Source organism: Camelus ferus, chromosome 5 (genome assembly GCF_009834535.1).
Source record: "Camelus ferus isolate YT-003-E chromosome 5, BCGSAC_Cfer_1.0, whole genome shotgun sequence".
Lineage (NCBI taxonomy): Eukaryota > Metazoa > Chordata > Mammalia > Artiodactyla > Camelidae > Camelus > Camelus ferus.
Genome location: NC_045700.1, coordinates 10,221,891 through 10,247,014, shown reverse-complemented (window position 1 = coordinate 10,247,014; position 25,124 = coordinate 10,221,891). Strand labels below are relative to the sequence as shown.

The following is a 25,124-nucleotide window of genomic DNA, read 5'->3' as shown; positions in this document are numbered from 1 at the left end:
TATGAAGCTTGCGCACAACTTCTGAAATTTTTGGGAATGATTTTTTTAAAAAGGTCATCATGTCTTGTCTGGACTTTTACAATAGCCTCCTTAAAGTGCATTCTGTCATTGGTTTTGCCCTTTTTAACACTCCTCTACACTATAGCCAGAGTTATCTGACAGGTACATCTTATCACTTTATACCCCTAGTCAGAATTTTTTATTGCCTTTTCATTTGCTGGTAAGATAAGATCTGAACTCATGATCGGCCCCAATCTACCTCTCCAAGCCTCACTCCTGGTATCACCTGGTACACACAGTGCCTTGCATGTCATAGGTGCTAACTAATATGGACTACACTTTGAGTGAATAGAATGAATGAATTTTCCAGGGAGATTAAATTTTGGGAAATACCAGTTTTTAAAATAATGTTATTGTCTTTCTTTTTTAGATATTTCTTATTGCATGGAAGTAAACATTTTTTTTTTTACAGACTCCAAGCATTTCCAAATTGTTTTATTTACATTGGAATTTTAAAAATCTCCATACTTGGTTCATTTATATTTCCAGCTTACCTTTTCCAGCCTAATCCAAACTATAGTCAGTTACAGTGGTTTACTACAGAAGCTACTAGGGAAATGGGGAATCTTCATTGGGAAGGGTTTTATGATTTGGAAGAGTTCTCCCAGGTGATTCTCATATTGTGACTCACCTTGCATCTGGCTATTTTTATGGTTTTCTGTGTTAGCAAAATTGCTTACAAAAGAATCATATAGGTCAACAGTTCTTTGTATGTAATTCTGAGATCCCTAAGGCCCTGAAAAACAAGTTTTTGTAACTAATTTGGCAGCTGAGCTGTACTGATGTGAGGCTACTATTCTTTATTCTTCTTATGGCGAACATTCTTAAAGTTTTCTAAAGAAATTTTAAATAGCAGTATGATTAATACAGGGTGTCAGCGTGTTGCCTAGACCCAACCAAGAATGTTACTTAAGGTAAGGAATTTGTGCCATATCAGAGTATAATTTAAATATTATGAAATTCAAAACACTTCTGAAAGTGTTTTGAAACCAAAGGTTTCAGATACAGGATTGTAGACCTGAACCAATTTTTACTACCACCAATTTCCCTAGGAATGGGTGATAAATGGTACTTTGTTTTGTTTTGAATTTCTTTTTAGTTATGGTAGTTGGGCTTTTTTTTTTTTTTCAGTTCACTAATTTCATTTCTTGTTACAAACACTCTTCAAAATTTTTGTTCGTTTATCTGATCAAGTCAATGTTTTTTCCTTACCCATTTATAATATTGTAGCTATTCACTGATACTCTGTTAGCACAGTAGCATACTTGTGGCATGTTCTAAGCTTCTTGTATCTGACCTATCAGTAGGAAGTGCTGCAAGTTGAAAACTTAGTTGAAAAGTACTTATAGTGTAAGGGAGATGACTGTGTTCCTGTGCTCAAAGTCCTTTAATAGCTTCCTGCCTTACTTAGGGTAAAAGCTAAGGTTTTTACCATGGTGGACAAGGCCCTACCCTCTGTGATCTGTGGCTCCTGCTCTCTCTCTGACCTCATCTCTGGCCACTCTCCTTGCCTGCTTTTCTCAAGGTACACTGGCCTCTTTGCTGTTCCTGGAACAGGCCTGGTATGCTCCCACTTCAAGTCTCTGTGCTTGTTCTTCCCTCTGCCTGGAACACCTTTCTAGGCACGAGTTCCAGGCAAAGTATCCACATGACTCACTCTGACTTCAAGTCTGCCAAGAAATGAATTTCTCAGTCATGCCTCTTCTAAATACCCTATCTAAAATTGCTTCCCTGCTCTCACATTCCCTGCTTACTATATTATAACACACTATATAATTTTTTTCTTTCCTTAATAGGATGGAAACTCTATAAGGACAGGAGCATTTATCTTGTTTTATTTGTTGATATATTCATGTTGCTTCTGTCTGGCACATTATGAGACAATCAGTAGATACTTTGAGCAGGGGAAAGGTTTAGGGAAAGTAAAGAGGAACGTTAGTTGTCTGACATATAAACTCATCTTTTATTTTTTAGTTTTCACAAGTTTTTATTGATGAAATCAGAATATAATTGAATATGATATTTTGTAATATTGGTCTACAAATGAGAAGAATAGAATTATTTTTTATGGGATAACATTTCCCTTAAGTGGGGTTCAAAGTTAGTGTTCCCTAGCATCAGGTCAGTTGAGAATGTTCATCTATAAAAACCATCGTTAATTCATGGCCCAAACACAGACAGTGAGCAGATTTGGCCTGTGGGCCAGTTTGCTGACCCCTAGACTACGTGACTTTTGCCCAAATTAATTCAGACTCCTCCACAATACAATCCCAAAGATCTTTCCAGCTATAATTGTTGCTGTTCCTCTGATGAATTGTTTTCCATCTAACTGCATTACTGTTGTTTCTTGGAAATTCTCTGCTTTCTGAGGCTTTTAATAATACTATTTTAATTCTGGTGTAGCTAGAATATTTTAATAAAAGCAAAGTGGGTATTTCCAGATTTTTTAAAAGTCTGTTTTGAATATTTAGAGAGCATATGATAATAATACGGCTAACACTTTTATGTGTCAGGCACTGTGCTAAAGACGTCTTCTGTATTATCTCATTTAATCCTTACAACAATTCACTTTATGGATGAAAGTAGAAACGGAGGCACAGAGTGGCTTGGTAACTCTCTAAGGTCATAAAGGTAATAAGGATTTGAACCTTAAAATAGTCTGATTCCTGAGCCCACAGTCTTATCTATTAAGTAGCATTGCTTTCCATATATACTAATGGTTTGTATTTTTATAGTTTTGGGCTTTTTGCAGAACCCCTTCTCTTTCAGTTTCTAACTTAGTGAAAGACTGATAATTAGTTCTTTACAAAAGACGTAAGGACTCATGAAAACATATTTGAGGTAATAAATAGGATTGGATGGGATTATGAGCAAATGTAAAGTCAGTAGCTTTCCCGCTATTTAAACTTGACCCCAATTAAGAGGTACCTCTTACATCATACTCTTGATAGCTTCTATTTTACTCTATTGTATTTTGTTAAAAAAGGATTGGTTTTTGATCTACTAACTTGATTTCATAGACAATGAGTTTCAAATTATAGCTTGAAACATTTCATTAAACATTTAGATGCTATAAAAACTATTGTTTGTGTTCAGTTATGAAGAAATCTCTGCATATATGATACAGTTGCTTTCTAAAGAAAGGATAAAAACTCTAGAGGCCAGCATTTTTTTTTTCTTTTTCCCACCTAAAAATGCTCTACACTAAACCCCTCAGTAATAAGAAAATAGTTTTTGCTGAATAAGACAGTCACACCAAAGCCCAAAAGATATATTCTACAGAGCTGGTCCTTTTTAGATAAGAAAAAAATTTTTTTCATTGGCTGGCGGTGCTTATGAAGTTGTTGTTGGAGTCTCGTATGGAGGAGACTAGATCAGAAGTTTAGAAAGTGAGGAGGGAAAGAGACGGAAAGAACCAGGAGCTGCTGAAAGAACTCGTGCTTAGGTAATGACTGTAGACAGGAGGAAGAGACAGCAGTTCTTTGACTCACTGAAACAGTTTGTTTTTATCTTTTTTAGTACACTGTTTCACTGCGTTATTTAAAGTCTCTTTCTCCAACTAGACTGTTAGCTCATTGAGGGCAGAGATCTAGATGTGTACTTATTCATGTCTCTAGCATCTAGTGCTGTGACTAGCAACTAGGAGCTGTTGACATGTTTACATGAGTAAACAGCGTATTGAGGGCACAGGATTAGGGAACTCTCTGTGGGCCTTAGTAGGTTGGGTTCTGTATCTTTCTCTCACAAACACGCACACACAGACAAGTAGTACTTTAAATGCTATGATGTGTAAATAGAAAATTATCAGCTGTAAAATAATTAGGTAGCAAAAAAGGAAAATCCTAAAGTAAGTAAATTTGTTGCAAGAAATCATTCAAATTAAGGTCCTGTGTTTAGTCCATAGTTCACAATGAATGTCATATTTATTTTGGCATTATAATTCAGCATTCAGTTAACAGATCAGTAGAAGTTGAATAGAGGATATACAAAATACATTTGGAAAATGCTGCATGTATGTCAGTGAATCAGCGTACATGTCTAATGCTTACGCATTCATGGCTTAGGTGGCTGGTTTGTACATAATTCTCTGGGATACTTTCTGTTGTACTATACCATTTCTTAAATAAGAAGTTTCTTGCATAAGTTATTGCATTATATATATATATATATGATAGATGTTAATAATATACACATAATATATAAATGTTTGGGGTATATTAAATATAGAGAGAAATTTTAGATCAAAACTAATGGTACATTTGATTTTTCTCCCTTCTACAGGGTGTCAGTGTTATGGCTCATAGTTTTGATAGCACTGTCCTAACAGAATCTGGCCCATTCAGTTTTATATTGTCAAGTTCAGATCAGAAGGGTTGAGGGAGCCTTCACTGAATATAATGTTAAAACAGTAAGCTAAGTTATTCGGTGCAACATCTTACAATACCAACATTTTGATTTATGGTCACATCCAAAGCATTCTGTAAGAAATTAAGATTGTAGCAAAGCAGATGGTTCATTGGAGAACGTTCCATATAGAATGGTAAGTGTAAAGGATTGTCAACTCTCTAGAAAACTTTTTGTGTTGGTTAATTGCTTCATAATTTTGAATAACAAAAGTTTTGTCTGTTTCTTTTCTTAAGTGTGAAAACAGAATTTGAAAGGAATTTTTTTTTAACTCTTTCCTCACACTTTTTAAAAAAATTTCAAACCTATGGAAAAGTAGCAAGAGTAGTATATTGAACACCCATGTACCCTTCATATAGATTCACCAATTGCTAACATTTTGCTACTTTATCTTTCTGTATATACATTTAAAGTTTCTGAGCTGTTTGAAGGTTGTAGGCATCATGATCATAAGTGTAACTGCTTCAGGATGGACACATCTTCTAGGAATAAACAGATTCTCTCTATAGCCATACAGTCACACTCAGGAAATTTATCAGTACTGTAATCTGAAATACATTCCATATTTCTCCAATTGTACAAACAAGTTCCATTTTATATTTATATGATTCGTGATTGGATCAAGGACTACACATTACATTTGGTTGTTATGTCTCTTAATTTATACCACATCCCCAGCCTTCTTCAATATCTCTTCCTTCTTCCTCATCCCCCTCACATTTTTGAAGATTCCAGGCCAGTTGTTTTGTAGAGTGTCCCTCAATTTGGATTTGTCTGATTTAAGATTTTTTTTTCATAATTAGATTTAGGTTAAACATTTTTTGGCAAAATATTGTATAGGTATATATATATTGTCTTATCAATATATGACTAACATCATAGTGCCTGTGACAGGCACCATGTCTCCATTGTAATGGTACCTTTTCCCCTTTGTAATAAATAAGTAATGAGTGGGAAAATACTTATGAAATTATATGTATATCTTGTTCGCCAATAAACTTTACCCAGATTTTAGCATTCATTGATGATTCTTGCCTGAATCAGTTTTGGTATTTATAAAATGGCAATTTTCTATTGGTGTTATTTCTTTACATTTATCATTTGACTTTATTCTACAGAGAAGTGTTACTCCCCTGCCTCACTTTAAAGAATTAGGATCAGTTTATACCTGTGGATTCTTGTTTTATTCAAAGTTTTATCTATTCTTGTTATTATTTATTTTGAAACTTAAATTGCCACATTTGACTGATGTGAGCCCCTTTAAACTACCTCTCATGTTTTTTGATTTGTTCACATCAGATTTTGAAGACTTCCTTACTTACCAGCCTCACCTTGTGTTTTCCTTGCCCCAGCTCTGGAATCAGCCATTTCTCCCAAGGAGTCCTGATTTCTTTAGTGTGGAGCAGTATATAGGGCATTATGTATGTTCAGTATATTGGAATGTTTTTGCTTCTAGGCCCTAACAGTGGACAGAGATAGCAAATATATATAAATTAAAATTTTTTTTGAATTTTTAAATTGATGTGTAATTGGTTTACAATATTGTGTTAGTTTCAGGTTTACAGCATAATGATTCAGTGTCTTTGCAGGTTATATTCCATTATAGGTTATTATGAGAAAATGGGTGTAATTTCCTGTGCTATACAGTATATCCTTGTTGCTTATCTATTTTACATATAATGATAGGTGTCTTTTAATCGCATATCCCTAGTTTGTCCCTTGCCCCTTCCCTCTCCCCTTTGTTAACCACAAGTTTGGTTTCTATATCTGCAAGTCTGTTTCTGTTTTGAATGTACGTTCATTTGTATTATTATTTAGTTTCCACATATAAGTGATATCATACAATATTTGTCTTTCTCTGACTTACTTCACTAAGGATAATGTTCTGTAGGTCCATCCATGTTGCTGCAGATGTCAGTATTTCATTCTTTTTTATGGCTAAGTAATATTCCATTGTATGTATATAGTATATCTTCTTAATCCATTCTTTGTTGATGATCATTTGAGTTGCTTCCATGACTTGGCTATTGTAAGTAGTGCTGCTGTGAACATTGGGGTTCATGTATCTTTTCAAATTAGTGTTTTTGTTTTCTTGAATATATACCCAGGAGTGGGATTGCTGGATCATATGGTAGTTCTATTTTTACTGTTTTAAGGAAACTCCAAACTGTTCTCCATAGTGACTGCACCAATTTGCATTCCCACCAACAGTGTAAAAGAGTTCCCTTTTCTCCACATCCTTGTAAACATTTGTTATTTGTGGTCTTTATGATGATAGCCATTCTGACAGGTGTGAGGTGATAAGTCATTGTGGTTTTAATTTGCATTTCTCTGATGATTGGCAATACTGAACATCTTTTTATGTGTCTGTTGGCCATCTGTATGTCTTCTTTGGAAAAATGTTTGTTCCGGCCTTCTGCTTATGTTAAAATCTGGTTTATTTATTTTTTGATAATGAGTTGTATGAATTGTTTCTATATTTTGGATATTAACTCCTTACTGGTTATATCATTTGGAAATATTTTCTTCTATTTAGTAGACTGTCTTTTCGTTTTGTTAATGGTTTCCTTTGCTGTGCAAAAGCTTTTAAATTTAATTAGGTCCCAATTGTTTAGTTTTTGTTTTTGTTTTTGTTTTGCCTTAGGAGACAGATAAAAAAAATTCTGTTATCATTTAGAAGAGAACATAGATGAAACATTCTTTGACATAAGAGTTTTATGGTTTCAGGTCTTACATTTAGGTCTTTAATCCATTTTTAGTTTATTTTTGTATATGATGTGAGAAAATGTTCTAATTTCATTCTTTTACATGTAGCTGTCTAGTTTTCCTAGTACCGCTTACTGAAGATACTGTCTTTTCCCCACTGTATGTTTTTGATTAATTGACCATAAATGTGTGGGTTTATTTCTGGACTCTATTGTTCCATTGATCTATATGTCTATTTTTGTGCCAGTACCATACTCTTGATTACTGTAGTATAGGTAGAAATAAGGGAGTGTGATGCCTCCAGCTTTTCTCAAGATTGCTTTGGCTATTTGGGGTCTTTTGTGGTTCCATATAAATTTTAGTATTATTTCTTGTAGTTCTGTGAATTTCATGGGTATTTTGATGGGGAGTGCATTAAATCTGTAGATTGCTTTTGGTAGGATGGACATTTTAAGAACATTAATTCTTCCAATCCATGAACATGGGATATCTTTCACTGCTTTTTATCATCTTCATTTTCCTTCATCAGTGCTTTATGGTTATCAGAGTATAGGTCCTTAATCTCCTGAGTTAAGTTTATTCCTAGGTACTTTGTTCTTTCTGATGTAGTTTTAAATGGGATTGTTTTCTTGCTTTTTCTTTCTAATAGTTCATTATTAGTATACAGAAAAGCAACGGACTTAAGTATATTAATCTTGTATCCTCCAAATTTATCAAATTCATTTATTAGTTCTAATAGTTTTTTCAGGAAACTTTACGGTTTTCTATATACAGCCTCATGCCATCTGCAAGTAGTGACAGTTTTACTTCTCTTCTGATTTAGATGCCTTTTATTTCTTTTTCATATCTGATTGCTGTGACTAGGGCTTCTGATACTGTGTTAAATAGAAGTGGCGAGAGTATGCGTCCTCATATTGTTCCTGATTTTAGAGAAAAAGCTTTCAGCTTTTCAACACTGAGTATGTTAGATGTGAGTTTGTCATAAATAGCCATTATGTTGAGGTATGTTCCCCCTATACCAACTTTAATTAGAGTTTTTATCATGAATAGATGTTGAATATTGTCAAATGTTCTGTGTCTACTGAGATGATCATGTGATTTTTATCCTTTCTTTTATTGTGGTGTATTAACATTGATTGATTTATGGATATTGAACCATCCTTTCATCCCTGGAGTAAATCTCACCTGATCATGGTGTACATGGTGATCATGATGATCTTTTTTGCATATTGTTGAATTTAGTTTGCTAATAATTTGTTGAGGATTTTTGCATCTATATTCACCAGAGATATTGGCCTGTAATTTTCCTTTTTTGTAGTTTCTTCAGCTGGATTTGGTATCAGAGTAATGGTGTCCTCTTGGAATGAATTTGGGAGTGTTCCCTCCTCTTCAGTTCTTTGGAATAGTTTGAGATGGATGCATATTAGCTGTTCTTTATATGTTTGGTAGGATTCCTCTCTGAAGCCATTCAGTCCTTGGGCTTTTTTTTTTTTTTTTTTTTTTTTTGCTGGAGTTTTTGAATTATTAATTCAATTTTACTACTAGTGATTGGTATGTTCGAATTGATACAGCCTTGGAGGATTGTATGTTTCTAGAAATTTATCCATTTCTTCTAGGTTGTCCAATTTGTTGGCATACAACTGTTCATAGTATTTTCTTATAGTTTATTATATCTCAATGATATTGGTTGTAATTTCTCCTCTTTCATTTTTAACTTTAGGCTTTTTTTCTTGATGAACCTGTCTAAAGGCTTTTCAATTTTGTTTATCTTATCAAAAAACCAGCTCTTGGTTCCATTGATCTTTTCTATTGGTTTCTTTTTTTGCCTCCATTCATTTATTTCCTGTGATCTTTATTATTTCCTTCCATCTTCTGATTCTGGGCTTTTTTTCCCTAATTCCTTTAGATATTTATTTGAGATATTTTTTGTTTCCTGAGGTAGGCCTGTATTGCTCTAAAGTTCTTCTTAGAACTGCTTTTGCTGTGTACCATTGATTTTGGAAAGTTGTGTTTTGATTTTCATTTGTCTGGAGGTATTTTCTGATTTCTCCTTTGACCAAGTGGTTTTTTAGTAGCATGCTGTTTAATATCCATGCTTTTGTGTTTTCTCATCCCCTCCCCGTAATTGATTTCTAGTTTCATCCCATGTTGGTCAAAATTTTTTTGATATAATTTCTGTTCTTTTAAATTTGTTGAGACTTATTTTTGGCTTAGCATGTGATTTATTGTGGAGAATGTTCCATGAGCACTTGAAAATAATGTGTATTCTATTGTTTTGGGTGGAATGTCCTGTGGAGATCTGTTAAGTCCAGATGGTCTAATGTGTCTTTTAAGACCACTGTTTCCTTATTGATTTTCTTTCTAGATGATCTGTCCATTAATGTAAGTGGGGTGTTGAAGTCTCCTACTGTTACTGTATTATTGTCAATTTCTCCCTTTATACCTGTTAATATTTGCTTTATACATTATAGGTGTCTTATATTAAGTACATGTATGTTAACAAATGTTATATTCTCTTGTATTGATCCCTTAATCATTATATAATGCCCTTCTTCATTTTTTTTTTATAGGCTTTATTTTAAAGTCTAGTTTGTCTGGTATGAGTACTTGCATGGAATATCTTTTTCCATCCCTCTCTTTCAGTCTCTGTATGTCTTTAGCTCTGAAGTGAGTCTTTTGTAAGCATTATATAGATGAGTTTTTTTTTTTAATTGAAGTATAGTCAATTCACAATGTTTTGTTAATTTCCAGGATACAGCATAGTGTTTCTGTGTGTGTGTGTGTGTGTGTGTGTGTGTGTGTGTAGTTTTGAGTATACCAGTCTTCTGCCTCCTTAGTGAGATTTATTTCTAAGTATTTTATTATTTTTGATATTGTAAGTAGATTTATTTTCCTAAGTTCCTTTTTGGATCATTAATTGCCAGTGTATGGTAATCCACTGATTTTTGTGAGTTAAGTTTGTATCCTAAAACTTTGCTGAAATTTGTTTATTAGTTCCAACCAGACTGATCTTAGTACAGTTATTCTAGCTCTCTCTAGTTACTGTTTTTGTAGTGTATCTTTTTACATTCTTTTACATTCAATTTGTTTGTGTCTTTAAATCTGAAATGTGTCTTTTATAGAGAGCATATAAATGGAACAGCATAAAAAAAAATCCATTCTCCCAGTGTATTTGATTTGAGTTTCTAGTCCACTTATATTTAATGTTATTATTGATAAGGTAATGCCATTTTGCTAGTTTTCTTATGTCTTTTGTCCTCTTTTTTCTCTGTTCCTCCATCAGAGCTTTCATCTTAAATAGTATGTTCTAGCTGTAATTTTAATTCTGTTGTTTATTTTACCCTATTATTTTGAGTTTATTTCTTAGAATAGTTGTTCCTCAGCATCTGTGGGTGATTTGTTTCAGGACCCCCTATAAATACTGAAGTCCACAGATGCTCAAGTTCCTTACAGTTGGAGTTTTGCATCTGTGAATATGGAGGGGCAACTGTATATTTACTGAAAAATATTTGTGTTAAGTGGATGTGCAAGATTCAGACCCATGTTGTTAAAGAGTTAACTGTTGTTTCCTTGGGGATTTAGAAGTTAGGGATAATAGAAGCTTGATTTCAATAGTATGAAACTTTGCTCCTCCTATAGTTCACTTTCCCTTCTCCTTCTTTTGTACTATTGTCATATAGCCCATTTCTTTATACAGTATAAGCCCATCAACACGGTGCTACAAATATTGCTTCCTGCATTTGTCAGAGGAAAAAAGGAGTTACAAATACAAAACTAATTTATACTGTTGTTTACATTTGGCCATGTAGTTACCTTTATTGGTAGTCTTTATTCCTTCTTGTGGATTTTAGTTAACATCTAATATATTTTCATTATATCTTTAATGTTTTGTTTTTTTTTCAGGACAGATCTGCTAGTGACAAATTCTTTTAGTTTTTGTTTAACTGGGAATATCTTAAATTCTCCTTTAAGTATTGTTTTGCTAGATATTAAATTCTTGTTGACAGTTATTTTCTATTAGTAATTCGAATGTGTCATCATCCGCCTTCTGACCTTCAAGTTTCCTAATTAGATATGGTCTGTTAATGTAATTGAGCATCATTTGTAGGTGATGAGTCACTCTTCCCTTGCTGCTTTCAAGATTTTCTTTTTCTTTGGCTTGCAACTGTTTGACTATGATATATCTATTTGTGGATCTCTTTGAGTTTATGTTTTTTGAAAGTTATTTGGTTTCTTGGATGAGAGTTTTTAAAAAATCAAATTTGAGGATATATATGCCCTTATTTCTTTGAATTCTCTCTGCCTCCTTTTTTGTTGACTCTCTGAAACTTCCGTTATGAATATGTTGGTATGCTTGATGGTGTCTTTTAGGTCTGAGACTGTTCATTTTCCTTTATTCTTTTATTCTTTGCTTTCCTCAAGCTGCATATTCTCAATTGACTTATCTTCAGGTTTGCTAATTTTTTCTTACATTAGCTCAAATCTGTTGTTAAGCCTTTCTACTTTTAAAATTTTCAATTATCTTTTTAACTACAGAATTCTGATTTGCTTATTTAAAAAGTAATTTCTATGTTTTTATTTATTTCTCTATTTGGTGTGATAATTGTTCTTTTAGTTCTGTTGTTGTGGTTTATTTTATTTAAAATATTTATAATACTTAATCTTTGTTGAGGAAGTTCAATGTGATAGCTTCCTGAAGGATAGTTTCCTATGTCTGAGAGTCTTGAGACTGAGAAGAGCGTTTTAGCAATAATAGTTACTTGAGGTTGTATATAAAGTTTTGTGTAATTTTGAAAAATACACAAAAACTGCCACTGTCTAGAAAGAAATATTTTTATTCATGAACATAAGCATAAGGAATGTGAGAATTTGAGAGTAGAGTGTAAGTGTATTTTATTGTATTAAGACCATTTACATATGTTAGTTATAATGTCCTACTGTCTTATTCTTTTTTGGTTTGGTATTCTGTATTTAGGAAAACCATGTTTAGGTTTCCTGGTCTGTAAAAGTAGTGACTTTTTTTATTTTGGAATTGAAATATAGTTGACGTACAGTATTAGTTTCAGGTATACAACATAGTGGTTCTATATTTTTCTCGTTTACATACCATACGAAATTATTAGAATATCATTATCAAACTGAACTTGGGTCTGCTTGCCCACCATGCAGCAAAGTCAAATTACTAACACTGGGTTGTGATGAAGGAAAGTACAGTTTTTATTGCAGAGCCAAGGAGTATGGTGGCTTATGCTCAGAAGACCTGAACTCCCCAGTGGTTTTCAGGGAACATTTGGGGTGAGGACTGCAGGGTGCATGACATTCTTCTGATTGTTTGGTGGTGTGGAACAGGGTGATGTTTTAGAAATCCTAATCATTAACCTCTGGTTCCAGCCAGTGTGAGGTCTACCTGCTTGTGTGAGTCCCGCTATCACTGGGCCATTCTGGAGTTTTGAACTTGAAATTGTCCACATTGAACCTCCCTCAAGTCATTATTTGGATTCAGGCTTTCCTACTCATGCACTGTTTCCCATGGCAGTTTCTGCTTCTGAGTCTCTACTCCCATAGCTGTGACTCATTCATTTTCACCTGTCTCTCCAATTTCTGGGACAGCAGTTTGCCCTGTGTCCTCTCTTTTGGATCCAAGAAGAGTTGCTGATTTTCCAGTCTGTTCTGTTTTTCTTCTACTTGTTAAGATGGAGTAGGGATTTCTGAACTCTTTTCATGTGGAACTGGAAACTGCCAGTCACTGTCTTTTAATTGGTGAATTTTACTCGAATAGCCCCTCTTTGTCAACATGCTAAAGCTGTTTTCTTCTATGTAGTTTTTATACTTCTGTAACATTGACTTTTACTCTTAGCTCTAATCCTTTTAACATGAACAATACGGTATCAGTTACAATTTTGAATACCACTAATTTGAATTGCTATTTCTTTTTATTGTTAATTTTTACTTATTCATTATAGAAATTTCTTAGTACTTATAGCTTACTCATGTTTAAAAATTCTGTATAACTGTGTTTGTAGTGTAGTTTGTTTCTTTTATCCAAATATCTTTTAAGAGAGAAGTTTTATGAATTTTAAACTTTGAATGTCTGAAAATGTCTTTAGCTTTATTCTTTCATGTAAATGCTAATTTGGGCAGAATATAGTTCTGTTTCAAATCATTTTCTTTCAGAACTTTGAAGCTACATCTTCATTGTCTTTTAACATTAAGTGTTGCAGATAACGATGTGATATCTGTTCTTTTATAAGCAATGTCTTTTTTCCCTCTTAGGTTAAAAAATTGAGAAGTAAAGACCTGTAGTCTTAAGTTTTCTATTTTGTTTTGTTTTCTTAGGAATAGTAAGAATAGTTCTATTAGAATTAGTTTGAACTTGAGGATAGTTAAAATGAAGGATATAGTTACATTAAAAAAACTAATGAACTCCTATGTTTCCCCTAAATCTTAAGCTGAATAAAAGGAAAGGCTCTTCAAAGTTGCAATTTTACAGTGTTTTTTTTAAATCCTTGCATCAATGAGTAATGTCCAGTTTCCTGAGGCAGCATATTTTCCTTCCTCCTTTTTGGCTACTCCCAAATTTATATTTTTTGAATTGAAATACCATTTCATCAACAATTTGTGTGTTGTCTTCTCAATGGAGAGTTCAAAATAAAGCTCCTCTTCCAGGCAACTGTAATTCTAGTTTAGATGATGAACTATATCTGACACCTTCTTTTATACCTATAATTCTTATCCCGGTGTTTAAAAATTTGTAACTGCTTTTTACCAAAGTGTTAGTTGAAAATATATATAATAACTTTGTATTTTTTAATATAAATAACCGTGTATCTTCAACTATCCTCTTATTTAGTTAACTTTTTTTTTTTTCAACTTAGACCTTGTGTGGACAGTAATGACCTCTCGTTTCCGATTGCCTGCTGGCAGAACCTACAATGTCCGAGCATCAGAGTTGGCCCGAGACAGACAGCATACAGAGGTGGTTTGCAACATCCTTCTTCTGGATAACACTGTACAGGCTTTCAAAGTTAATGTAAGTATTTTATGTCTTAAAAAAAAAAATAATAACCTCTGGTTGTAAGTCTGAATATAGATTAAATTTTAGAACTAAGATTGTTTAATTGTAGTACAGTTTGTAAAACCTATTCAATGAGAAAAGTCTTGTTAGTATGGGTTTGGAACTGTCAAATTCACATTCTAGTTCAAACTGGGGCTTTTAAGAAGTTGACAGGCTGGCAGTGCATTATTAGTGGAGCAGATCAACAGTATATGGGTGTTTTTAATAAATGTGCTTGAGGGTGCTTAAAAGGAATTTGTTCTTGTAAATAATTTTTACATTTCCATTGTGATTTTGTTGTCTGTGAAGAAAATTTTTGTTAAACAAAGATATTAACAGCCTTAACTATACTTCAGTTGAAAAAAATAATAAAAAAGTAAAAAAGAACAAGGAAAAAAACAAAGATAATTAACAACCTTGATCTTATTGAGTCTTATCTGAGATATTTATTCAATAAATATTTGTTCATCCTATTTGTGTGTCTAGCTTTATTTACTCAGCATTATTTGTGAGTTTCCCCTCTGTGGTGTGTTAACAGTAGCTGGTTCATTTTCATTGCTAGTACTCTCTTGTATGATTATACCATAATTTACTTATCCATTTATTTGCCAGTGTACTTTTCATGTATATTTGGATTGTTTCCACTTCAGGCTCTTTATCAGTAATAGTGCTGTGAACATTCTTATACATGTTTTGATATATACAGGGGTACCTTCCTCTTTTTTATTTAAAAGATTTCAAACCTACAAAAAAGTGAAAGGATAGTATAATGAATACCCACCTACCCTTTTCCTAGAGTGACCTGTTGTTAACATTTTGCTCATTTCCTGTATCTTTCTTTTTATCTGTGTGTATTTTCCAAACCTGAAGGTAGGTGGTATATTTCACTTGTGTTTCAGCAGCCTAAGCGTCTCAAAAAGTACCACTGTATCATTATCACACACCAAAACTCAACATTATGAAAATAATAGTATGTTATATATAGTCCATATTGAAACTGGAATTCCTCATTCCTCATTTCCACATCTCCAGAATAACATCTTCATCTTTTTTCTTGCTGTGTTACCCAGGTATTTCTATACTTTGAAATCTTGAAGCTCCAGTGGTGCAGTCAGTTAGTGCACAGTATTTATATTTTGAAATCTTTAAGTAATGTAAAATATTAGTCTTCTGAAATCTTGCCATTTGTTTCAGCCTGGATGGACCTTGGCATCATGCTAAGTGAAATACATCAGATAGAGGAAAACAAATACTGTATAATTTCACTCATACGTGGAATCTAAAAAAGCTGAACTCAGAAAACCAGAAAGGAAAATGGTGGTTGGCAGGGGTTGAGGGATGGGGGAAATGGGTAGATGTTGGTCCGACTTCCAGTTATAAGATGAATAAGTTATGGGGATCTAATGTACAGCATGGTGACTAATGGCAGCAATACTGTATTATATACTTGAAAGGTGCTAAGGGAATAAATCTTAAATATTTTCACCACACACACACCAAAAGGTAAACATGTCAGGTGGATATACTAACTAATCTTATTGTGATTATTTCACAGTATATATGTGAGATTATCACATTATACCTTAAACTTAAGCAATGTTATATGTCAATTAATTATTAATTAAAAATAAATAAAACTTTAATCTTCTTTATTTACCCATTTCTTAAAAACTTCTATATATATTACTATATTACTGAACAGGACCACTAATTTATCTTGTTTATTCAAAATTCCAAGCCATTTCTCATTGGGAAAAGGGCTGTAGAGTAGCAACTCCAAGGATGTTATCTAACATACCCAACTATCATGCTTTTCCTAAAAGTTAAAATTTTAATTTTTATTGTATTCTGTCATCTGTTAAGTTGGACTATAGGTTGTCAAGCAGAGAGAAAACTCACTGAAGAGAATTCCGCTTGATAAAAATTCTAGTTAATGCAAACTCCCATGTATTAGAAAATTGATAAAAGAAAATAAGCCTTTTTTTCCCCCATTATTGACTCATTAGAATTCTTTTTTTGGGGGGTGTTAAACTTAATAATTCTTGTTTTAGTTTAATATTAGTTAAATATGTATTTAATTAGTTAATATTAATTTTCATTTTAACTTATAGTTCCAAGTTTGTTTAAAAAAATTTTAAAAGGATTTGCTCTGTTTTGGATCTAGCATAATTTTCCTTTTTGGGCACTTCAGTTGATAATAGTATTGTACTTTTCAATGTAGTAGTCAGTGTGCACTATCTAATTATTACTCTTTTAGGAAGACATATATTTAGTGTATTTATTTTAAATGTGTTATACTTAGATCTTTTTAATGTTATATATTTAGATGTATTATAAATTACTTAAATATATTATAAACTACATATTAAATATATATTAACTTCTAATAGAGTTGAATATATTACTAGAAACTTTTCTCTACCATTATTTCAGGTCATCAAAAAACTCAGGAAGAGGAATATAAGAAACTAATTCTTGGATGTGTAATGTATTTATTCTTCTGGGTATCAGGACTAAAACCATTCAGAGTGTATGAGTTGCTTTGTATTTTTGTTGTAGATGCTGCATATTTTAATCTATGTGAATGGTTCCCTAGTTACACAGCTTATAACCTGTGCAGTGGTTCATCATGGCCTGCAAACTAGTAGGGGAGCTTGAACCTCTGATATTTATTCTCTTATGTCCCTTAAGTACTTTCAGTCCCAGAAATCTCCATTGTGGGCAGCTGCTTGGTTCACCTGCATCTCTCTGTCTTCACCAGGAAGAACCACTCAGTTTCCTTTCGAGATCACCAAGTAGTGATTTGTGATGTCTTAGCTGTGGAGTCATTGTTTTCCCTAAAAGATTTCTGTACCACAGATGAAATATCCATTCTTGCCAAAGTCTGCTTTTTCCCCATCTGGTATTCATCCCATCAAAGCTTTTCTTTTATATTTTCCAGAGAGAAAATGATGTACTAAAGGAGTTACTGTAACTTCATTAGTCCTTTATCTTTTGTGAACATAGGAATGAGATAAGCCCCCTAAACTTAGTGGTGTATTTATTGTCCGTGTTCTGTGAGTCAAGGATCCAGCACGGGTGGCTTATACCTGCTCCATGTGTTGGACCTCAGCTGAAAGACTCAAAGGCTGGAGGCTTAAGTCATGTGAAGGCTTACTCATCATATGACTGTTACCTGGGACCTTAGCTGGGGCTTAAACACCTATGTATGATCTCTCTGTGTGCCCTGGGCTTCTTCAAAGCACAATGGGCTGACTTCTAAAAGCGAGCATCCTTAGAGGGAGGACGCCCCAGGCTGTAGCCATATTACCTTTTCTGATCTGTCCTTGAAAGTCACACAATGTCACTTTCACCATATTCTGTCTGTCAGGGCTTTCACAAAGTCACAGTTGGGATCAAGGAAAGGGAAATAGACTATCTCTTGATGGAAAGTGACAAGGTTCTAAAAGATCATGTGGGATCAAAAAGATTGCTCTGAACTCTTTTGGGAAAGTGTAGTCTGCCAGTATGTCCTCCTGGTGGAGGCTTCCATCTTACTACAACCTCATCACATAGCTATATCTGTGTTCTGCCTTCATACATACTTAGGAATATTTTCCCGGAACTGTCTCCCTTACTACTTGAAAGAGAGCTGACTTATTATAGATGAGAGATAAGAAAGAGGTTTAATTTTTACTATCTACCTCTATATCATTTGATTTGTGCTTCTGGGATTTATCTGTTTATGTATAAAATTGACATATGTATACAGTTATATCTGGAAAAACCGAAATAATATTCAAAATGTATGGTAATTAATTCAACACACATGATTCAGTGCACAATTCTGAAGCACTTTGTAGGTAGCAGTAAAGATAAGAACAAAACTTATGTATTGAGGATTTTCATTTGTTTCTTTTCATTTTTGTCCACATGGCATTTTACCTGTTTCCTTTTTGTTTTCCTTGTTATATATCTCTTATGTACTCAGTAAAGAATAACTGATAATGTTTTTAATTGAAGTACAGTTGATTTACAGTATTGTGTTAACTTTAGGCATACAGCATAGTGATGCAGTTTTTTTGTAGATTATATTCCATCATAGGTTATTACAAGATATTGAGTATAATTACTTGTGCTATACAGTAAATCCTTGTTGCTTATCTGTTCTACGTATAGTAGTTTGTATCCGTTCATCCCGTACCCCTAATTTGTCCCTCCCCTTTGTTAACCATACATTTATTTTCTATGTCTATGAGTCTGTTCCTGTTTTGCATATGTATTCATTTGTATTATTTTTCAGATTCTACATATAAGTGATATAATATAGCATTATCTTTCTCTAACTTAATTCATTAAGTATAATATTCTCTAGGTCCTGTAAATGGCTTCTTCCTATGGCTGAGTAATATTCCCATGTTCCTGTAAATGGCTTCTTTCTATGGCTGAGTAATATTCCATTGTGTCTGTCTATATGTGTCTGTGTGTGTACACCACATCTTCTTAATCCAGTCATCTGTTGATGGGCACTTGTGTTGCTTCCATGTCATGGCTATTCTAAGTAATGCTGCTGTGAACACTGAGGTGCTTGCATCTTTTTGAATTAGTGTTTTTGTTTTCTCTAGATACATATCCAGAAGTGGAATTGTTGGATCATATGGTAGTTCTATTTTTAGTTTTTTAAGGAACCTCCATTCTGTTTTCCATAGTGGCTGCATCAATGTATATTCTCACCAGTAGTGTATGAGAGTTCCCTTTTCACCACATCCTCAACATTTGTTATTTGTAGACTTTCTGATGACTTTTCATTCTGACAGGTGTGAAGTGATACCTCATTGTGATTTTGATTTGCATCTCTCTGTTAGCAGTGTGGAGCATCTTTTCATGTGCCTGTTAGCCATCTGTATGTATATCTTCTTTGAAAAAATGTCTATTCAAGTCTTCTGCCCTTTTTTTGATTAGATTGTTTTTGTGATACTGAGTTGTAAGAGCTGTTTGTATATCTTGGATATTAACTTCTTAACAATCACGTCATTTGCAAATATTTTCTCCCATTCCGCAGGTGGTCTTTTTGTTTTGTTGATGGTTTCCTTTGCTGTGCAAAAGCTTTTAAATTTAGTTAAGTCCCATTTGTTTATTTTTCCTTTTATTTCTTTTGCCTTGGAAGACTGATCTAAGGAAACACTGCCAGGATTTAAGTCAGAGTGTTTTGCCTATGGATTTTTGCCTAGGATTTTTATGATATCATGTCTTATTTCATTCTTTTACATGTAACTATCCAGCTTTCTCAGCACCACTTATTGAAGAGATTGTCTTTCCTCCATTGTATATTCTTGCTTTCTTTGTCGTAGATTAATTGACCCTGGGTGCAGGAATTTATTTCTGTGCTTTCTAAATGATAATTTTAAAAAATGATACCAGCACTTCAGTTTTTAGTGAAAGATGCAGTAAATCATAGATTTTTTTCCTTGAAATAAAGTGAAATTCAGTTAATACATATTCTACTTATGTTATAACTTTGGTTGATGAATATTTAGTTGGCTGAATCTTGCTTTTTTTTAATCTGTTAAAATATTTGTTAACCAAATCAGTAGTATAAACAGAATTATAAAGGTGGAGTTAGCAGGCGAAATGGGAAGCAAAAGGAGTATGAGGATGATGGATTTACCTAAGTGAAACTTATTTACTTGGAATCATTTTACAGTTATATTTGTACAGGAGGATAGGATTTGAGGGATTTTTTTCGTGGTTATTGTTTCATTGACTTTATTTTTCATTTGAGAAAGTAAGTTTAGAGTCATTAGGTTACTTGCCGAGTCAGTGGCAGATCCAGGAATGTGTGTGTGTGTGTGTGTGTGTGTGTGTATGAGAAAGTCTGTTTGAACCTTTTATTGTCAACACTATATTATTTTGTTAAGTATTATTTATTATTATTTCTAGACTTACTTAAATTTGATATGTTAATTCCTTTAAAATTCTGTATTTACACATCACTCAAATTCCCTGAGAAACTTTTTTTACATTTATTGGTTTATTCATGTATGCAATTTGAAATAATCATTCTATAAAGTGTTATAACAAAAAACTAAGACCCCTACCCTGTTCTCCTTAGAAGTAACTGCATTCGACATATTTAGTTTTACTCTCATATTTATTACCATGGTTCTAAGAAACATGCTTACATTATTTCTAGTTTTGTCTGCTCTGTTTTTTTTGTTGTTGTTGTTTTTATTATGTATTGACTTTGGAGGATGAGACTTTTGATCTCTTAGACCTCTCTTCCCTTCTCCATATACACAGACTTCCTCTCTGCTATCCTCTCAATAAACAAAGTAGTTATATAATATTATTTGGTTAGTTCAGAATTTCTTTTCCCTCAAGAGAAACCCTTCAGTTCTCTGCCTGGAGTTTGTAGAGCCCTGACTGGGTCTTCTTAGAGCTGAGTGAGAGAAGGGGGCTGGAGAGGTCTCAACTCTTCAGATGTTGACTTTCATTTGTTGTGTAGATTTTCCCTGTTTTCAGCTCAGTAAAAATTAGTCAGCTGTACCTGATGTCCTTGAGTCCAGACTATTACTGGGTTATTTTCTTCAGAGAGTAAACCTCTGGTTCCTACACTGATTGGCTGTAGGAAGAGGGAAGTGAGAGGTGGTCATGGAGAGTGCTGTTAACTTATACAGACTCACTCTAATTACTGCCTTCACTGTTGTTTTAGTGCATCTTAAGCAAACACTTACTTTGTTTGCCTGTCTTCCTCACTTACCCTTGACATCTCTTAGATTGATTTTCAACAACATCTACTCTGAAGGAGTATTTACTATTTACCAAGATTTTTTGAGTAAAATCAGATGTTACTTTATTTAATGACAACAGTTATCTAGTACCTAGTATACATTATGGGAAAATTTTTCTGAAAATAGCTCTAAGTCATTAAAATTTTGATAAATAGACTAGATACTATTTAGAAAGATTGTGTAGCTTAGTGTCCCTGCTCTAGAAATTATGTACAGGTTTTTTTTCTTATTTATTATAATACATATATACATGTTATGCAGTGCAATGCATAGATCTTCAGTATATAACTCATTGGATGTTTATATATATATCCATCTGTGGAACTACCACCAGATTAAGGCATTGAATACTTCTCTCACCAAAAAATATTCCCTCATGTCCCTTTAAGTATTTCAGACTCCATTCTATCTCCTTTATTAGCTTTTTTTGGTTAACATTTTAATGTCATACTTTTAGTGATTACCTTAGAAATTACAAAATGTGTCCTGACTTAACAAAAATCTACCTTTATTTACTATAGCTGATTCTGGAACATCACAGGTTTGAAATGCATGAGTCCACCTAAACATAGATATTTTTCAGTAAATACATACTGCAGTACTGCATGATCCACATTTGGGTGAATATGCAGATACAGAACCATGGATATGGAGGGCTGACTGTAAAGTTACACGCAGATTTTCAAGTTGTGTGAAGGGTCGGGACCCTGATCCCCCGAGCTGTTCAAGAGTCAACTGCATTTCTACCATGTTCCCCCCAAATGCAAAAACCTTAAAGCAGTTTAAATTCATTTACTGGCCTCCTGCTTTTTTGGTATTGTTGTTATGTATTTTTACCATCCTCCTCGTACGTTGTAAACCCTAAGGGATGCTTTTATTGCTTTAAACAGTCAGTAGTCTATTATATTTACCTCTGTATTTATACTTTTTGCAGCTATTCATTTCTTATATATCCGTGCTTCCATCTGGAATCATTTTCTTTCATCGTAAAGAACTTCGTTTATTATTTTTTGAAATAGGGTCTGTTAATGACAGAGTCTTTCACCTTTTTGTTTGAAAATGTGTTTAGTTACTCCTTGTTTTGGAGGATTTTTTTTGCTGGATATAGAATGCAATGTTGATAGCTTTTTTCTTTGTAGTTTAATGATGTCATTTCATTGGCTTTTATAGTTTCTCTTGAGAAGTCATCTTTCATTTTTATTGTTTCTTGGGCAGGGCAAGAGATATGTTCTTTTTTCCTCTGTTTCTGAGAATTTTTTTCTCATTATTTTTGATTTTTAGTCTCTTGTCTATACTATACCTAGATATGGTTTTGTGTTCTAGCATTTACCTTGCTTAGTATTCACTGAGTTTCTTGAATCTGTAGGTTGATGTCTTAGAAAATTTGAAAACTTCTTATTCTTTACAGATTTAAACATTGCTTCTGACCCATTTTTTTCTTCTCTCCTTCTGGACTCCAGTTACATATATGTTAGATTGTTTGACTACATTGCACATCTAACATATGTTCTATTTTGTTGTTTATAGTTTCTTTCTTTGTTTTGAATAGCTATTAACCTGTTCTTGAATGTGCTAATTCTGTTTTTTGCTGTGTTTATTCTGCTGTTAAAACCATCCAAGTCCCTGTGTTTCACATATTATATTTTGTAGTTCTAGAATGTCTATATAATCATTTTTATAGTCTCATTCTGTTTTGACATATTTCACATTTTAATCCATTTTTTCTATCCTGCCTCTATTATCTTTAATATGTTACTCATAATTATTTTGAAGCCTTCACATACCAAGATCACTGTGTAGATCACTCATAAGTCTGTGTATTTTTGTTGACTGCTTTTTCTCTTGATTATCAGTTACTTTCCCTTCTTCTCACGTCTACTCATTTTGCCTTGTTTGATTGATACTGTGAGCGTAATGTAGAGTAGCAGGTAGCAAACTGTGGCCCATGAGCCAAATTCAGTCTAGTGGCTATTATTGTGTGGCCCATGAAGCTAAGAATGGATTTTATAGTTTTCTAATATTTTTGGTTTTGTTGTTGTTTAAGAGAATGTGCAACAGAGACTATGGACACAAAACTTAAAAATATTTACTTTGGGGCCCTTTATGGGAAAGGTTTGCTGACCCCTTTTCACCTCCCTATTGTAGAAGCTCTGAATTGTTATCTTCCTCTGAACAGTGTTGAATTTATTCTGGCAGGCAGTCAGATTGCTAGTGGATCACTTTGGTCCTGTGGAGGCTTAGTTTTAGCTGTTGTCTAATAAGGTAGGTCTGTTTTAACTGTTCTCATTCCTAGGGTGTGGATTGTCTAGGGTCTCAACTAAATGCCTGGGTTATTCGTCAAGATCTCTCTCCTCTGACTGAGCCTGAACTCTTATTTCTTCAGAAGTATGCAATTTCCGAAATCTTTGTTTAGCTAATAACCTCCCAACAGCTATTTTCTCCTCGGCCTCTAGGAGTCGCCCCCTGTACACGTACAGCCTAGGAGGCAGCTGAGGACCACGGGAGAATTTTTATGTAGATTTCTGTAGTTTTTTTCTCTTTGACTCTTTCCCTCCAAACCCAGCCACCTTAGCAGCCCCAAACAATAATTTTAGTTTTCTCATCCTAGCAAGACTGCCACTGTGCTTGGGCTCTATTTCTCTACATCATGATTTTGAAAATGCCTGTAAGGAGAAAGCCAGTGTGCATGTGGGGTTTGATTAATCTTGTTCTCTTCTATGGAGGATCATAGTGCTATACTGGTTGCTGTCTAAAGCCTACAGAGAATTCCCCCTCTCTCTCTCCCTACTCTCTGGATATTTGGTCCAGCTTTTATTGATATTTTTAGTAGGAGGGTATTTTAACGCTAGCTACACTAGCTACTTCATCATGACAAGACTGAAAATTCTGATTGTTTTAAAATGTGACCATATATCTCATGACATAATAGTGGATTTTAAACATTTAACATACTGCTTGCTCTTTTTCTTGATCCATTGTTCAGTTGAGCCCAATAGAAGGACTCAGATTTCAGTCAATAGTGGTAAACATATGTACCTTATAAAGTCAAGTTAGTCTAAGAGATATTGATTTGGTGAAGGGGATAAAATGGCACATGCTTTCCAAAGAATGAGGCCCTAAACTGGCGGGCCAGTGGCTTGTTTTTTTAGAAGATTTCAACTCAGGAGTCAACTGCCACATTTGAGATGCACCTTAACCCTAGCTGAACTGGGCTCAGCTAGTATCAGAGAAACTTTCTTTGGCTGATCTATTTTTAATAATTCTTTAACAGATTTGTGCTTGTCATTTATATATCCAGCATCTTTAAAACAATTTATAAATATTTTAACCCAGAGTTTTATCTTAACTACCATATTTGCAATGTGCATAGAATACAAGGGTGGTATGCCCTACCTTATGGCTTATTTCATATTCTTTGAGGGAACACTCATTTAAATATTTTTGCTGTTATATGGGTTTTTTGCATCATACTGAATATAAGGGCTGTCTGTCTAGGCCACTGATTAATTTGATGAAACTAGGTGGTTAGCTTGGGGTCTGCCTCCTTTCTCTTGTTCTATGTGTGTCTTTTTTGAAGTTGAATAGCATGCCCTTCTCAGATAGATGTGACCTGTTTTTTGGAGAAGGATATATAACATAGCTCTGTTTCCCTACTAGAACTTGGAAACAAGCTTTCAGTAGGCATTGGAATGGTGTTGGTGACCATAAAAAGAGAGGTTTTATTACATAAGCTACATGACTCACTTTCTGATGTCCCATTGCCTGTGACACCTGTGCTGCCTCCTCCCCTGGGTAATTCTCTGTTCTGAGTCCCCTGTGAACCCAACAGTCCCCTAGAGGAAGCCCTGGTGCCCAACGTGACTGTCTGCCCAGAGGTTCATGTTGGCGTTTGTGGTTGGATTTTGCTGATCACAATACTGTAGAAAGGAAGTTGCTCCTCATCTTTGTACCCATTTAGAATGTTATTCATAACTCAGATTAGGATAGTTCAATATCTATATATTAAAAATTTGATTTTATATTAAAGATAGCATCCATTTGTCTTGAGTCTTTGCATTTCTTTAACATTGTTTTCAACAAAAAAGACTTAAAATAATTGTGCTTCTAAAAGTTTGAAATGAAACAATCCT

The 25,124-nt window shown here is 33.8% G+C and overlaps 1 protein-coding gene across 4 annotated transcripts in view; it reads left to right on the top strand.

Moving 5' to 3' along the window:
• The window catches only part of PTPN4 (protein tyrosine phosphatase non-receptor type 4), a 152,297-nt gene that overhangs the window by 11,377 nt on the left and 115,796 nt on the right, over nucleotides 1-25,124 (top strand). For 3 of the 4 annotated variants that reach the window (XR_004319755.1, XM_032479295.1, XM_032479296.1), the window contains exon 2: nucleotides 14,046-14,200. Coding sequence is in view for 2 of the 4 variants with exons in the window: in XM_032479295.1 (XP_032335186.1) it covers nucleotides 14,063-14,200 (138 nt within the window). In the remaining 2 variants the exon portion in view is untranslated. Of the gene's footprint in view, nucleotides 1-14,045; nucleotides 14,201-25,124 lie in introns of those variants that run through there. The other variant, XM_014565013.2, reaches the window with a different exon arrangement.